At 41.0% G+C, this 13,899-nt stretch overlaps 3 protein-coding genes across 3 annotated transcripts; 2 read left to right on the forward strand and 1 right to left on the reverse strand.

Moving 5' to 3' along the window:
* Positions 1–4,041: 4,041 nt before the first annotated feature.
* Positions 4,042–5,160, reverse strand: PCOAH_00014170 (Uncharacterized protein; the record flags this gene model as incomplete). Its single annotated transcript, XM_020058226.1, has 1 exon — positions 4,042–5,160. The coding sequence occupies one exon, from the start codon at positions 5,158–5,160 to the stop codon at positions 4,042–4,044; it is 1,119 nt and encodes a 372-aa protein (XP_019913779.1).
* A 3,884-nt stretch (positions 5,161–9,044) lies between these two features.
* Positions 9,045–10,010, forward strand: PCOAH_00014180 (Uncharacterized protein; the record flags this gene model as incomplete). The annotated part of the gene is made up of 4 exons (XM_020058227.1): positions 9,045–9,166; positions 9,363–9,452; positions 9,630–9,776; positions 9,929–10,010. 4 exons carry the CDS (start codon positions 9,045–9,047, stop codon positions 10,008–10,010), a joined length of 441 nt encoding a protein of 146 aa, XP_019913836.1.
* Positions 10,011–11,135: 1,125 nt separating this feature from the next.
* Positions 11,136–13,852, forward strand: PCOAH_00014190 (Uncharacterized protein; the record flags this gene model as incomplete). Its single annotated transcript, XM_020058228.1, has 3 exons — positions 11,136–11,169; positions 11,374–11,452; positions 11,629–13,852. 3 exons carry the CDS (start codon positions 11,136–11,138, stop codon positions 13,850–13,852), a joined length of 2,337 nt encoding a protein of 778 aa, XP_019913868.1.
* Between the last annotated feature and the right edge of the window lie 47 nt (positions 13,853–13,899).

Genomic DNA, 13,899 nt, shown 5'->3' on the forward strand with positions numbered 1-13,899 from the left:
CATGATAGCGTATATTCCCCCCTTCAAATTATAAGGATGTGCAATACCTTCATATATAAAAAAGGGCAGATGCTGCCATTATGTACACATAAATTGTACACATAAGTTGTACACATATTACAATAAATGAGCAACACTTTCCTCTCCCCACACATATATACATACATAGGAACCATTTCCTACTTCACATATATACGTACATGAATCATTCCTAATACATGTAGGCTATTTCCTTATTTATGTTTAGTGTGCCTGTTCCACCGCCCTCCCCCTTTTTTTTTTCTTTCTTTTTTTTCTTTTTTCTTTTTTTTTCTTTTTTCTTTTTTTTCTCTTTTTTGTGCAACTTATATTACTTACACGGGAACGTGAACACTTTAGTGAAATATGGAAAAAGAGAAAAATATAAAAATAAAAAAAAAATAGAAAATAATAACAAAGAATAAAAAAAAAGAATAAAAAAAAGGGGGAGGACCACATTAATATGTAAGAGTACAGCGCAGATTAAAAAATAGGGGAGACAGTGGCTCAAATAGCATAATATAATATGCATATTACATGTGAGTGATTTATTTATAATTAAGTTTTCTCCTCTTTTTAAAAAGGAGTTTCTGCATTAAAGAGAAAAGAAAGAAAAGAAAGAAAAGAAAAAAAAGAGAGCAGTTATTATTATTGAGCGATCATAAACAATAAAATGGAAGGTGTTCTACCATATGAGTCGAAAAGGAGCACTATTATTATAACAAATGTATAAACATTTCTATTCATAAATATTGTATACACACTCTCCGTTGAGTTATATATGTATAGTTAATGTTGCTATATATGGGTTGAGCTATCTTAATGAGTACTCATAAATATATACACATACAGAGAAAAGAGGAAAGGGCCCTCTATATTAACAGTACAATATTTGTTAACAATATTTCCTAACAGTTTTCTTTAATTAACTCTTCTTTCAAATAACAATAGAACATAAAATAAGAGTACATGTTGAAAGTTCTGCCAAGAAGAATTACATTCCTTATATATATATAATAACAGTGAAAGTGCGTGTAAAAAACAATAATGTAATGTTCTTCCAAAAAAAAAAAAAAACCCGTACTACTGCACAATATTAGTGCGTGGATGAATGGGTAAAGTACATATATATGGTGAATTACAACTTTTCTTTGTCTTTAATCTTACTATTTCATAGCACACTTATTCCTACTCCATATTAGTCATACATGTGTAATAATTTGATGTACATATATAGTACATTACCGTTACTTGAAAATTAAAGAATGCGTACGGCTGAAGAAAGAATAAAAATTTCATACACTTCGAATCATCACAGAACAGAACAAGCAGAAATTTTGCATACTCCCTTTGTACAAAGTGCATAATTGTGTGAACAATTCTTAAGGAAGAATATAAACAGAAGTATACATAGAAAAAATGGCAGAGGAGGTAACGAAAAGATTACTTCCTTCCTTATTTCAAAAAGGAGGAAGGAAGGGCATTAGATGGAAGGACCATTTGAATAATATGTGTAAATATAATATTTTATGTGTCATTTAATGGAAATATAGGAATGTATATATATACATTATATTAATTATATGTGCAGGTTCAATTTCCAGTTCCACTACCTTCAAGGGTTAATTTCTATGACCCATTTGAACAGAACAACGACGCCGCCCAGAATTGCCAACATGACAGAAACTTCAGTAGTATAAAGAGCCAACTAAGCACTTGTTGCGAAGGTAAAATTTCAAGTTTAGATCACCAGATAGAAAAGGCACTCTGTTTTGTTTCTGGAATGAAAGCATACAAACAATATCCACACTACAAGGACCGTTGGTATTTTTTATATTATTGGTTAGGAGAACAAATATGGAACGAAGTGAAGGGTGACACAGGAAAGAGGAACAAGTTCGCAGGCTGCTTGAAGGAGATTTGTGAATTTATAAAGACTAAATGTAAAAGTGAAGGAGATAATGGAGGTAAGGAATGTGAAATTCCTTGTTCTGAAAACCTTGACGGAGAAACATTCACGAGTAGAAAAGCATTCTTTGACTTCATCAAAAATTATAATGCTCTAAAAGGTTATTTAGAGATGGATTTTTACGATTGTAAAACAAATTGGGAGAAGTATAAGGCGGGCATAAGTACAGCATGTACTGCTGTGCGTGCAGATTGCAGAGAAGGAAGTGAACATGCGGGTGATCCATTTTGTACCGGTTTCTACCATGATAATAGTGTCTCTTGTACGACCTCGCTATCACTGTTAAGGTGTATGTCAAAAACTGAACTAAAAGAAAGCAGATGTCAAGATTGTCCCTGTGATGTAGAAACACTAAAGATCCAACTCGCGGACGAAAAAACAGCAGCATCCATCAAATTAGACGAAGCCGTTCGCAGCGCCACCACAACAACAGCCCTTTCTTCTATAATCGGCACACTCGGAATGACAGTCGCTCCCTTCTTATTGTATAAGGTATAAATACACATCCCATTACAATTATAATGGACAATTATATTTATATTTACAGTTATAAATTATAAATGTAAACAACATAATGAATAGACACTATTTCTATATAAACAATAGATGCAAATTAAACTATATAATATATATGTGTATGTATATAATACATATATTTCCACCTTCCCTTTCTTCCTTTCTTCTTTCCTTTTAGTATTCTCCATTTTCCTCTTTCATAAACAGCACTCTTGGATTGAATAGTAGCAGTGGGAACAGTAGGAAGAACCGGAAAAAAAGATCTACCACCAAACATGATTTCGACACACTCACAGAAAACAGCTCAACATACGATTCAACGGACACTTCAACAATAGGTCCAGCAGCAGATCTTGTCGAAAATTCCACAGTACGTTCCTCTGCTGCATACAACGCAAGACAACCTAACAGGGGAGGTAGGACCAGAACAGGAACAATGAATACACCAGTTCATAGGAACAATATAGGTTATGGGCGCATATAACATCGTATGTAATACCTGCAGGGGGAAGAGGAATGTTCCCTTCCCCTGGAGGAGCATAAATTTACGCAGTGTTTACACAATGTACGAACGGAAGGACCCCTTTTTTTTTTTTTTTCCTTTGTTCTTGCGTACGCTTTCCTTCTAGTTCTGGAGTTCCTGGTGGTGATATGGTCTTAACGGTTGATGGTGTTGCGAAAACAGATGCCACAGGGGTTCCCCCCAAACGTTCATTTTATTTTGGAAAGGGGGGGAGCGAGATTCCGCTGGTCTCAAATTCCCCCTTTTTTTTTGCTTTTGTTTAATGGTCCCACATTTTTTTTTCCGTTCCGTGTATGTACAAAATAATAAACCTATCCCCCTCCCCCCTCAAGGAGAATTGCTCATGTACCCAAATAATGAGACTCAGCTCATTTTTACACGCGAACGTCTGTTCACTCCACTAGTGGACACTGAATTCGGCTGGTCCATTTTGACGCCGTCACCCTTGCAGCCAATCCCAATAGCGCAAAAGGTACATTTTTGGAAAGGGAAAAAAATTTAAACTCAAATGAGAGAGATCCCTCAAAGCAGTTTTGCAAAAGCAAATGAAGCGATACCAGTAAATGGGACGAAACACGAAAAGGAAGAATGTCCCATCGTGGTTAACAAAAAAAAAGAAATAAAAGGGGAAGCCCATTCGTGATACTTCACAGAAGGGCATACTTTTTGCGGAAAAAAAAAAAAAAAAACCAAAAAATGGATAAAAGTGAAGTGTGCAGACGGATGATGTTTGTTGATGAGGGTTTTTTCTTTTTTATTTTATGGCATTATTTTGTATTTTTTTTTTTTTTTTCGGCACGCTAGCTGCTCCTCCATCATGTCGAGTGCAACACAGCAGATCGGTAAATTGGGACGGAAAAAAAAAAAAAAAAAAAAAAGGAATTATTTTTTAGCGCCCCGATGAAAGAGGCATTCCAAATCACTTGCTATGTTCACTTCACCCGAGGTTACTTCCTTACATCTTCATGCGCACACATCATTTGTGTGGGTTGCTCTGCAGAGGATTGATAACGCGTCAACCGAGGGCCCAGAACTCATCCTCGTACATGGACTTGCTGTTATCCCTAGCCTTCATATCTTCATTAAATATGACTTCGAAGTTTTCACTCTTTCCGTCTTCAGTGAGTTGCTTGTACTTGCCATTGTACAAGGCATAGCTAGCGGCACTTCCACTTAGGAGAAAGAGAAGACCCATTCCACTGGCGATGTATGTTTGATTAAACTTTGGTGCACCTCCACTTCCCGCTCCTGCATTGTGTTTTTTTTTCCACTCATTTTTGCTATGTTCATCATGATGATTTTCTTGCTGTTCGTTGAAGCTGTTTTGATGCGTGTTTTCCCCGGCATGGTTTTTATTTTGGCCTTCTCCAGAGGTGCTTGAAAAATCCTCAAACTTATGATCGCGGAAATTCTTTGCTCTTTTTGGTCTACTTATTGGGGCTGCGTCAATTTGGTCATCTGCGAGGTTGTGGCTGCTCGGATGTGCTTCATTCGTTTGGGCTTCATCGCTATTATTATGTGGTTCATGCACTTCATCTTCGTTGGGGTGATTCGCATCACCTGCGGGGGGTGACGCTTCAGAGGGGGTCGCGTCTGTCAACACCTCGTTGTGCTCCTGTGCAATTGCATCCGCCTGGTCAACGTGCACGAAACTTTCTCCCATGCCCTGCTGTTTTCCTTCCCCGTGTAAGTCCCCTTCAAGGAAAACCGGTTGGCTGCTATCGCCCGTGACGGGTAAATTACTTTCTTCCTCTAAGGTCTCTTCGAAGCTGTCCTCATGTTCATCGTCATAATCGTCATTGTTAAAATAAATGGTGGTATTATTTCTTGCGTTCTCTTCGTTGGAATTGTTTGGATCACAATCCTGATCTTCCCTAATGAAAGGGCAGTTAACTATTTTTCTGTGTCTCTTTCCATTTTTACAGGCAGACCATTCCCCCCAAATGTCACACATCTTGCAGGTCGTCTTATCTGTTATGGATTTGTCCGTTAAACATATCCTGGTGCTAATTCCGTCCTTGCAATGAGACCACGAATCCCATTGTTCGCACCTGTTATCCTTAATTCGCTCGCAGCTTATTTGTATAAACGAAAAAAAGAAAATATTTAACACTAATGACTTGAAGCTAGCCATTTTAGTTTTATTCCATTATTTGGCAAAAAAAAAAAAAAAAAAAAAAAAAATTGGCTGTTTTGTTGCGATTTGCCTATCCTGTTCAGGCAATATCGACAGCTAGCTTAAAAGCACACTCAGGAGGGGTGAAAAAAAGTGCACACACAGAATTGTGTAAAAAAGGTAGTACCCACACAGCAATGTTAAAAGTACATGTGCAAGTGTGTAGATACTTATAAACACATCTATGTACGTGGTGCTTACACGGGAGAAGGCAGACAAATGCGACTATACGCCCTTCGATTGCGCAAAACGGGAGGGATTAAACAAGGCAAGAAGCTGCCAACTAACGAAATTGCTATAAAAAATTAATAAGGAACAAAAAAAAAAGCGGAGAAAAATGATATTTTTCCATTACATTGATGCTGCTCTAGTAAACTCCTTCAGCAACAACAATTGGCTACTCACAATTCGGGTGAATAATACGAAAGTTTGAGCAGAGATGAGGATGCAAAAAAAAAAAAAAAAAAAACGCGGTTAACACGAATATAGCATGCAGACAGATAGTCGTTCTACACGCACAGGCATTTTTTGCAAATCTGCATTGTCCTATGCAGCGCTTCTATGTTCCTCTTTCTTTATTATCAATGCATGGGAAATGTAAAAAAGTTAAAAAAAATTCGGCGGAAAAAAACAATGTACTGGTAAAATGTGTGTGCACGAAGCGTTACACGGGGTAAAATAAAAAAGCAAAAAAAAAGGATGGTATGATATTTTGCAGGTCATAAAAAAGACTAATAAAAGTTTTCACTCCAAATAGTGTCTGGGCATATTGATCAAGTGGATGTGTTGGGGGGCAGCGCAAAGGCACCAGATGATGCTCACTCGTTTGCCGAGCCCGCTTTTACGCGTCTGTGCTATTATTCCCCTTTTTACTCACTTAGGCGTTCACGCACGCGCGAGGAAATGTATGCCCGCGGTCATCAGACGGGGGAGTGCGTGCATTCGCATGAACGTGTGCAGCGCCGTGATGGAAATCTCAACGTGCGAACTGGAAAAAAAAAAAAAAAAGCAAAAGGGGTAGAAGAGCCACTAAAGGAAAAAAAGAAAATATAAAAAAAGGTAAAGTGACACTTAGTAACGAAGTGCAAGCGGGAAAAAAAAAAAAGGCTTAGCCCAACCTGTGTAAGGCGAAGTCTCCGCTTCTCCAGTTTGAAGGTTTGTTGCAAAGAGTTCCACGAAATAGCTGTAACTCGCGGGTTGGCAAACAAAAAGTGCGGCGAAGAAATTTCACTACTAACGGAACGAAAAAGTGGTGACAAAACAGTGAGAAGGTCAGTTAAATTTCATAGTGAGCATTGAAGATGCAAGTGGGTGAAACTCACAGGAGGTTGGGGCTGCCTTTTCGAAAAATTAATCAGTAGAGTTCATTCTTAATTTAAAAAAAAATAAAATGAACACACCATAATTTGTGAGCACGGGGTAATGTGACAGGAGTGTTGCACATTTCAAAAAATAAAATTGGGGAGCAAATGATTTGGGAATTTGATAAATGGGCAAATGGGAAAAATGGTGAGTTGGTCACGTGACGAAATGGTGACGCATCAAATTGGTAAATTACTAAATGGCAACCCGGAACTTGACGAAAGTGCCAAAGCGGACGTCGGGTCAGGTCACCTCTTAAAAAAAATAAGCGAAATTACCAGCCTGTTCAGATTTCGCGGTAACTTCGTTAAAAGTGGCAGAAAAGCCATGTGTTGAGGCAGCATGTAGTGTCGGAAGTACTAACACGGAGATTCTTTTCTTTTATTTACTTTACTTTTTTTTTTGTCATGACTTAATTTCCATTATAATTTATTTAGCAATTTTTCCCTTGCACGCGCAATGTAGAAGCAGCTGCATTTTGTATGGTGTGTGTTTCCCAGGGGGGGTGTAATTGCGGGTTGTTTAAAAAAGGGGTTAAAAAAGAAATGGAGGCATGCGTGAAAAAGCGTCACCAGGTTGAAAAAAAAAAAAAAAAACAAGAAAAAGAAAAAGTCACATAATTGAGTTAAATTAAATTAACACAAGACACAGTTAAGTTATCAAATGCCATCTTTTTCATTTTTTTTTACTTCTTTTATGTACCCTAATTTACAAAAAAATTAAGAAGCTAGCCACCGCGCAAATGTGTAACCTCCTTCGATCTGCATCCCCCCCAGAAAAAAAAAAAAAAAAAAAAAAAAAAAAACTGTTCAGGTGAAACAAGCCAAAAATATCCCCCCCCCCAAAAAAAAAAAAAAAAAAACACAAATGATAGGGGGTTCTACACCCTCGGAGCAACGAGTCATTTGTGGAAATTGCATTACAACAGAGTGGAAAAGTACGTTCGGGAATCGTTTCACAATGGGGTCACTTAACCTTTGGGTTTTCCATCTTTACTGAGATGTGTTGTTCATCGCACGGTCGTATTTGACAGCTTAGCGCGGGAAACATCCCAGTCTGCCTCCTAAGAGCAGGCACATCACCGTTTGACTGCTTGAGTAGCCATGTGTAAAGTTTGGGGGATAACACCATTGACCTTTTTTTCCGGCCACATTTCGCGAATGTTGCGCGTTGCGAATTGATTCTTTTTCGCGCTCACAACAGCTTAAAGGCTGATAAAATAACTCCCGCGCAGTGCGGATCAACACACCGATTATACAAGGCTAGTGGGGGACTCTCCTTTCCAGACGCAACGGAAGGCGGTCTTGGAGGAACTGCCGCAACAAGGTAGTTGTAACAATTGGGGAACTATGACGTCCTTTTTTTTTTTTTTTTTCCCATTTGTGTGACCATTTACATTTGGTATTTCCTCATGCACGGCTAAAAATTGCGGGCAATCATGGGAAATGTGCCACTTAAAAAAAATCGCGCATGGGTTGACAACGCTGGCAGAGGGGGGCAGCCCCAGGCAGTCTTTGATTTATCCCCCTATATGTTTCACTTTGTCCTGTTTTGGCCTTTTTTTCTATGCCCGTTCTTTTTTTTTTTTTAAATCTGCTGCGCTTTGTCATTGGTGGGGGAGCGCTTTCTCACCATTTGGGAATGCGTCTGGCATGGGCTCCTTTGCCATGCGGAGGTGTAAAAAAAAAAAAAAAAAAAAAAAAAACAGTTGTACGTTGTTATGATACTTAAAATATGGAAGGAGAAGGAACTCCAAAGGTTCCATTGTTCAATGCGTGGAAAATGAGTAAAGGAGAATAAAAAGGAGTGACCATCCTATGCTGCTGCTCTGTGTGTTTCCATCTGGGGTGAACTCCCCTCCTGCATGTGCTGTCCTCAACTTGTGGGGACGCGTTACATTGCTGCCGAGGGAAAGCGCAAAAAGGCATAGGAGTAACCTGAAGTGGGGGGGGAAATGTTACAAAAAATGGCGAATAAAATAGCGAAAAAAGAGGAGAGCAAAACAGCGCGTAACCAAGGGATCACATGCATCCTCAGATTAAAATTCGCCTTCCCACGCTATCGACGCACACCCTTTGGACGAAGCCACCTCCCCCCCCATTCAAAGACTGTCCCTTAATAATACAAAATTATAAGCCTTGAAAATAACTGAGGGGACACACACACACAAAAAAAAAAAAAAAAAAAATGAAAAAAAAAAAAAAAAAGCTATTAACATTGTGGAAAACATTTAAAATTGGATATGAAGGCACAAAAAGTTGCAACTTCGTTTTTTTTTTTTTTTTTAATATATTAAGCCTTTTCCTTTTTGCTTACTGATCGTTGCTTCCCTTTTTTTTTTTTTTTCTTCCGTTTGGTTTCATTGCGTTCATTGCGCCATGTGCTGTCAGCCTCGCGAAACGCAAAAACACACAAGGCAGCACGCACATACCACCTCTTAATAGTATATCATAGGACGCGAAAAGGAAGCGATCGTAAAAATGAGAAACGACACTGCTGCGGAAGGAACACCTGTGGAAGACGCAGGGAAAGCCGTGCCTTCGAACAGAAGCAAAGACCACAATGAAAGTTGCGCGGAGCAGGCGGGAGACTCCCCAAAGAAGTAACAAAAAAAAAAAAAAAAAAAAAAAAAAAAATCACACTTAAGATGAGAGGACACCTATTGTGTATACCCATTTTCGCACAAAAAATGGAGGAGAATTTGAACAACCGTCCTCAAAAGAGTGACCCATTTAAAGTGGCATGACCGACCTGAATTTGTTTCCATCCACCATCTCCATGTAATTCCCATTTCGCAGAACTGACCTAAACGAAATGAACAAAATGAACAAACCGATGAATGGGTTTGCCGCTAACATCGCCATGGAGGCGCTCGCGAAGGCGTCCAAGTAAAAAAAGAAGAAAAAGCGAAAAAAGAGAAAAAGCGTTCTCAGTTAACTGTACCTGCACACCATATTGTATAACATCGCTTTGCTGAACCAGCTGCTGCTTCCTCATTTTACGTCTCCTACTTGGCCAGCCAAACATGCTCCCCGCCACCCCTTCCTTACATCCCATCGGTGCAGATTTATTTCAAAAAATGAACGCGTCCAGAAGGAGTACAGCGGCGTGGGGCTAAACGACGAAGAAGATAAAGACTCGCGGGAGCACCTAGACGTCAACGGACACAACGCTCACGCAGGTGGAGCGAAAGTCGGGCCAAACAAGAATTTGTAAGGATGGAAAGGGAAAAAGCGCTCATGCTGAAATGTCACTACATGTATGTCAACATGCTGATGCACGGAAGTAATCCTACACCACCACCCATGCTCATATATGCACCCCTTTTTTTTTTTTTTTTTTTTTTTCTCCTCCCTGTCTGAAGCTTACACGGGGCTCACCCCATCTTGCCAGGAATAGACAAGGAACTGCAGGAAAAGCTGAAGAACCGACGGTGTAACGCGTAGAAGGTGAAGTCGCCCACTGGTCAGTTCACCACGTTGCTTTTTTTCAACAATTTCTTTGATGATTATTTCGATTTTTTTCTTTTTTTTTCCACTTTTTTTTTTTTTTTTCATTTTTTCGTTTTCTTTTGATTTATTTTCCATTTCCCTCCGCTTCATTGATCCTTTCATTGCACCTAGTTAAATCCGTTTTAGTAATGTCTGCAACTGCGCCGGCAGACCCCCCCCGCTGATACTCCCTTGCAAGTGTCCGCACGTGTATATGTGCGCCCCTGTGCGTAATTTTTTTTTTTTTTTTTTTTTTCTTTGCGTAGAGAAGGCGCGTCGTCTGCCCAAACGATGCTCAATTGCACAACACTACAAAGGAACGAACTCTCCTCACTTTGCAAAGCACCCAAAAGGGAGGGGGCATTCTTTCTTCACTCATAAGTTTTGCATACAAGGCAGGTTTGCTTTTATCACCACGGTGGACAACCCGATTGGGGTTACAACACATTGTGATATGTAGAATAACGCGGAGTGACGTTCCTCGACAGGAGGTTCTTTTCCGCCACGTGGGTTATTCCAAAGGTGCATTTACAAAATGAGTTGGTCTTCCTGGGCATACCTACTCATGTGTGCATCGTTCTGTGTAAATGATAGGATGGAAAAAGAGGACACCAAAATGAGCGTCCACGAGGGAAGGGATTTTTCTACCCCTCCCGTTAATCAATTTTTTTTTTTTGCGTAAAAGGGTCAACTAAAAGGGGATGCTACGTTGACTGTACAACTTCGTGTAGCAAACACAACGGTTTCGTTTTACCTGTTCTTTTTATTACCCCTTCGCTTTCCTCCTTCCCCCTTTATTGCGTTATTTTTTTTTTGCCGACGCAACAGTGCATGCAACTGAGGAAATCCCCCCCGCGGGCGCAAACCAAAACTGCGTAACAACGGAGCATTTAAAAAAAATGTTTCAAACCAATTTTCTTATAATTCCTATAGAACTTGTTATGAAAAAAAAAATGTCAATGGAGGGATGGCCGCGTTGATGTTTCTTTATTAGCGGCGGGGAAAACTGTTTTCTTTATTTTCCCCTCTCCCCTTCAAGTGTAAAATGAGTAATCATTTTCGTACCTAACATTTTAAAGCATGACGGAGAACTCCTGCTCCATCGATTATTTCGGTAGGCATTTATCTACGCAGGTTTTGTTTCGTCACGTTCATTTTGCCTTTTCGCGTTGCCCTCTTTGCTTCGCCACTGCTTGGGTAGAAGCGTGGGCTATACCCAGACGGACGGATCAACCAATCGGCCGGATGCTAGACCAGCAAGCCGTTTCGCCAGCCACCCCCTTCACCGTGCCGCTTTTATTTTTCCCCCTTTTTTCAGTTTCGAACTTGCCTTACGATGTCACGGAGGAGGAGCTGAAGGACTTTTTTAAACCGGCCTGTGAGGTTACCCACTGCAGGTGAGAAGAATGAAAAAAATATACCTCATCGGAGCAGTGTTGAGTGGGACTTAGTCACCATGTTTAGGGTTGCCTATTTGAGGAACCCAAAGGGAGCTACTAAATGTAAGCACCCACAGGATTCACATTCACTGTGTTACGTTTCTGTTTATTCCTTTCACCCACCCCATGTGCAGACTGAAGAGGACAAAGCTCGGCATTAAGAGCTGCCACGGGTACATACGGTTTGGGGAAAATCTAAACGATGTAGAGGCATACGCACGAAGGGAGAGACTCAAAGGTAGGCAGTTGTGCATTGAATTAGTGGAAAATGGAAAGGACGATATGACAGACGATGAAGAAGACGATGCGATAGACGCGACGGACGGGGAAGGGTTCCCCCCGTGGGAGCAGAACCAGAAGGATGGTCAGCACCCAATTAAGGGGTCAACGAAGCAACAGACAGATGAACAAGCAAAGCGCAGAAACAAATGGAACTCCAAAAAGGGGAATGAAAAGATCGAAATAATTAACAAAAAAGGAGTGATTACAAAACAGGGACATGCAATTCTTAGCAACATGCACATGTATGACGTCGTCCTTTTGGTTCAGAAAATGCAACAGCTAGTTAGACTCTCTCCCCAAACAGCCATTAAATTTCTCAGTAATAATAAGAGCATTTGTTACTCTCTCATCCATGCGCTGTTCCTTCTGGGGATTTTAAACGTAGAGATGAATCCCCTTAGCGAGGAGGACATCACCCGGGTGAAGTTTCATGCGCTTAAGAATAAGTTCCAGTTTTTGTGTGTGGACGGCGAGGAGGAAGATGAGGTGGACACAGATGCGTATCCTTTGGGGGAACAATTATGTCACAGGGGGGGTATCGGTTCGCATGAAGTTGATTGGGGTAACATGGATAGGGGTGATGCTGGTGGACGTGGCTCCGATCTAGGGGAGGTGAGCAACGGGGAAAACCCACCCTGGGGAGGCCCAAATTACGACTACGAACAGAATGGCAGGAGGCAGCTGTACGAGAGGGGAGGAAGGATAAACACAGTCAAAATGGATACCCCCTCATCATTGAAGCATATACGTGGAAAGAACTTACCGGTGAGTAACCTGAAAAATGCATCAAGGGGGTTGTATTCAACAAATCAGAGTACTTCTTACGGGGTCAATCATAACAGCTATGCCCCGTTTAACCATGTGGATGTGCCGTCGGACGGAGGTCAGAGCGGGTACCCAGCAGACAGGGATTCTGCTTTTGGAGAAGTGGAGAGAGAGGCAGTGAAGGGTCAAATGGGTCGACCCAATTTACATGGAACGGTTGGAAGTGCCTACCACCCGCGGCAGCAATTTTCCCAGCTCACCCTCTCTATGAACAATAGACGGGGAGGAACCAGCGGGTACCCCCTCCAGGGGAGCTACTCCAACAAGTACACAATGAAGGGAGGAAAATTGAAGAACAAAAATAAGCAGATCAATAAGCAAAAGAGTAAGCAAAAGAACAAGACAAAGAACTCTGCCAACATGATGCCCCTTGGGAACAGAGCAGGAAGTGGTAATATGTTCTCAAGTGGGGGGAGCAGACCCCTCGATTATGACAGTAACAGCATGCAGGGAAATGCCCACCCGTATAATTACGAAGAGGAGTTCCCCAGTGGAAGGAACACAGGGTTGTATGGAATGCGTGGCGTTGTTGATACGAAGACGGAAAAGGAGACCTACTATGGGAATTATTACGCCAGCGATGGTGTTACAGGTCAGCATGGGGAAGGGGCAGACCCGTTGGATACGCAAATCAATTACAGTGGCGAAATGAGCAACGTCCGGGTGAAGAGCTATGAGGGTAACCAAACTGAGGGAGGAGTTTTCCAAATTGGAGGACAATCTACCTCGTCACTCTACTGGAGGGGCATATCCAGGAAGGGTAATTACCAGGTGGACAGTGAAACAACGCAGAGAGATAGCTACATGAGTGACCACCAAGGAGAAAATGCAGCCGAAGAGAGACACCTCGAATTGGGGAAGAGGCTAATCCAAAAAATTAACACGTCGAATAACCAACGGAGGGGAATAAAACTAATCGACAGAAACGACAGAAATGAACAAACGAAAGAAGAGAACGTTATTAGGATAAAGAATGTAGACCTATATAACGAAGTGGAAAAGACGCAGGAAATTTACTTAAGCAGTAGCTTGAAGGCTCTGTTGAAAAAAGTAAACATGAGCTTGAAGGACATTCCCTATGCTGAGGAAGATTTGGTAAAGGAGGTCATTAATGAGAAGCCCATTTTGGAGAACATTCTCATTAGTAAGTACGCGGATATGGTCAACTGGAACCGGGACCAGGTATTGCGTGTCCTGTCCATTCGGAAGTCGCTGAAAAGCCGCGGGTACAACATTAACGGGGTCATCTGAGGGGGCGGAAGGACGAGCAGTAAATAACCTGTTTGAGCTTGCTCGCC

This window comes from Plasmodium coatneyi, chromosome 6 (assembly GCF_001680005.1).
Source record: "Plasmodium coatneyi strain Hackeri chromosome 6, complete sequence".
Lineage (NCBI taxonomy): Eukaryota > Apicomplexa > Aconoidasida > Haemosporida > Plasmodiidae > Plasmodium > Plasmodium coatneyi.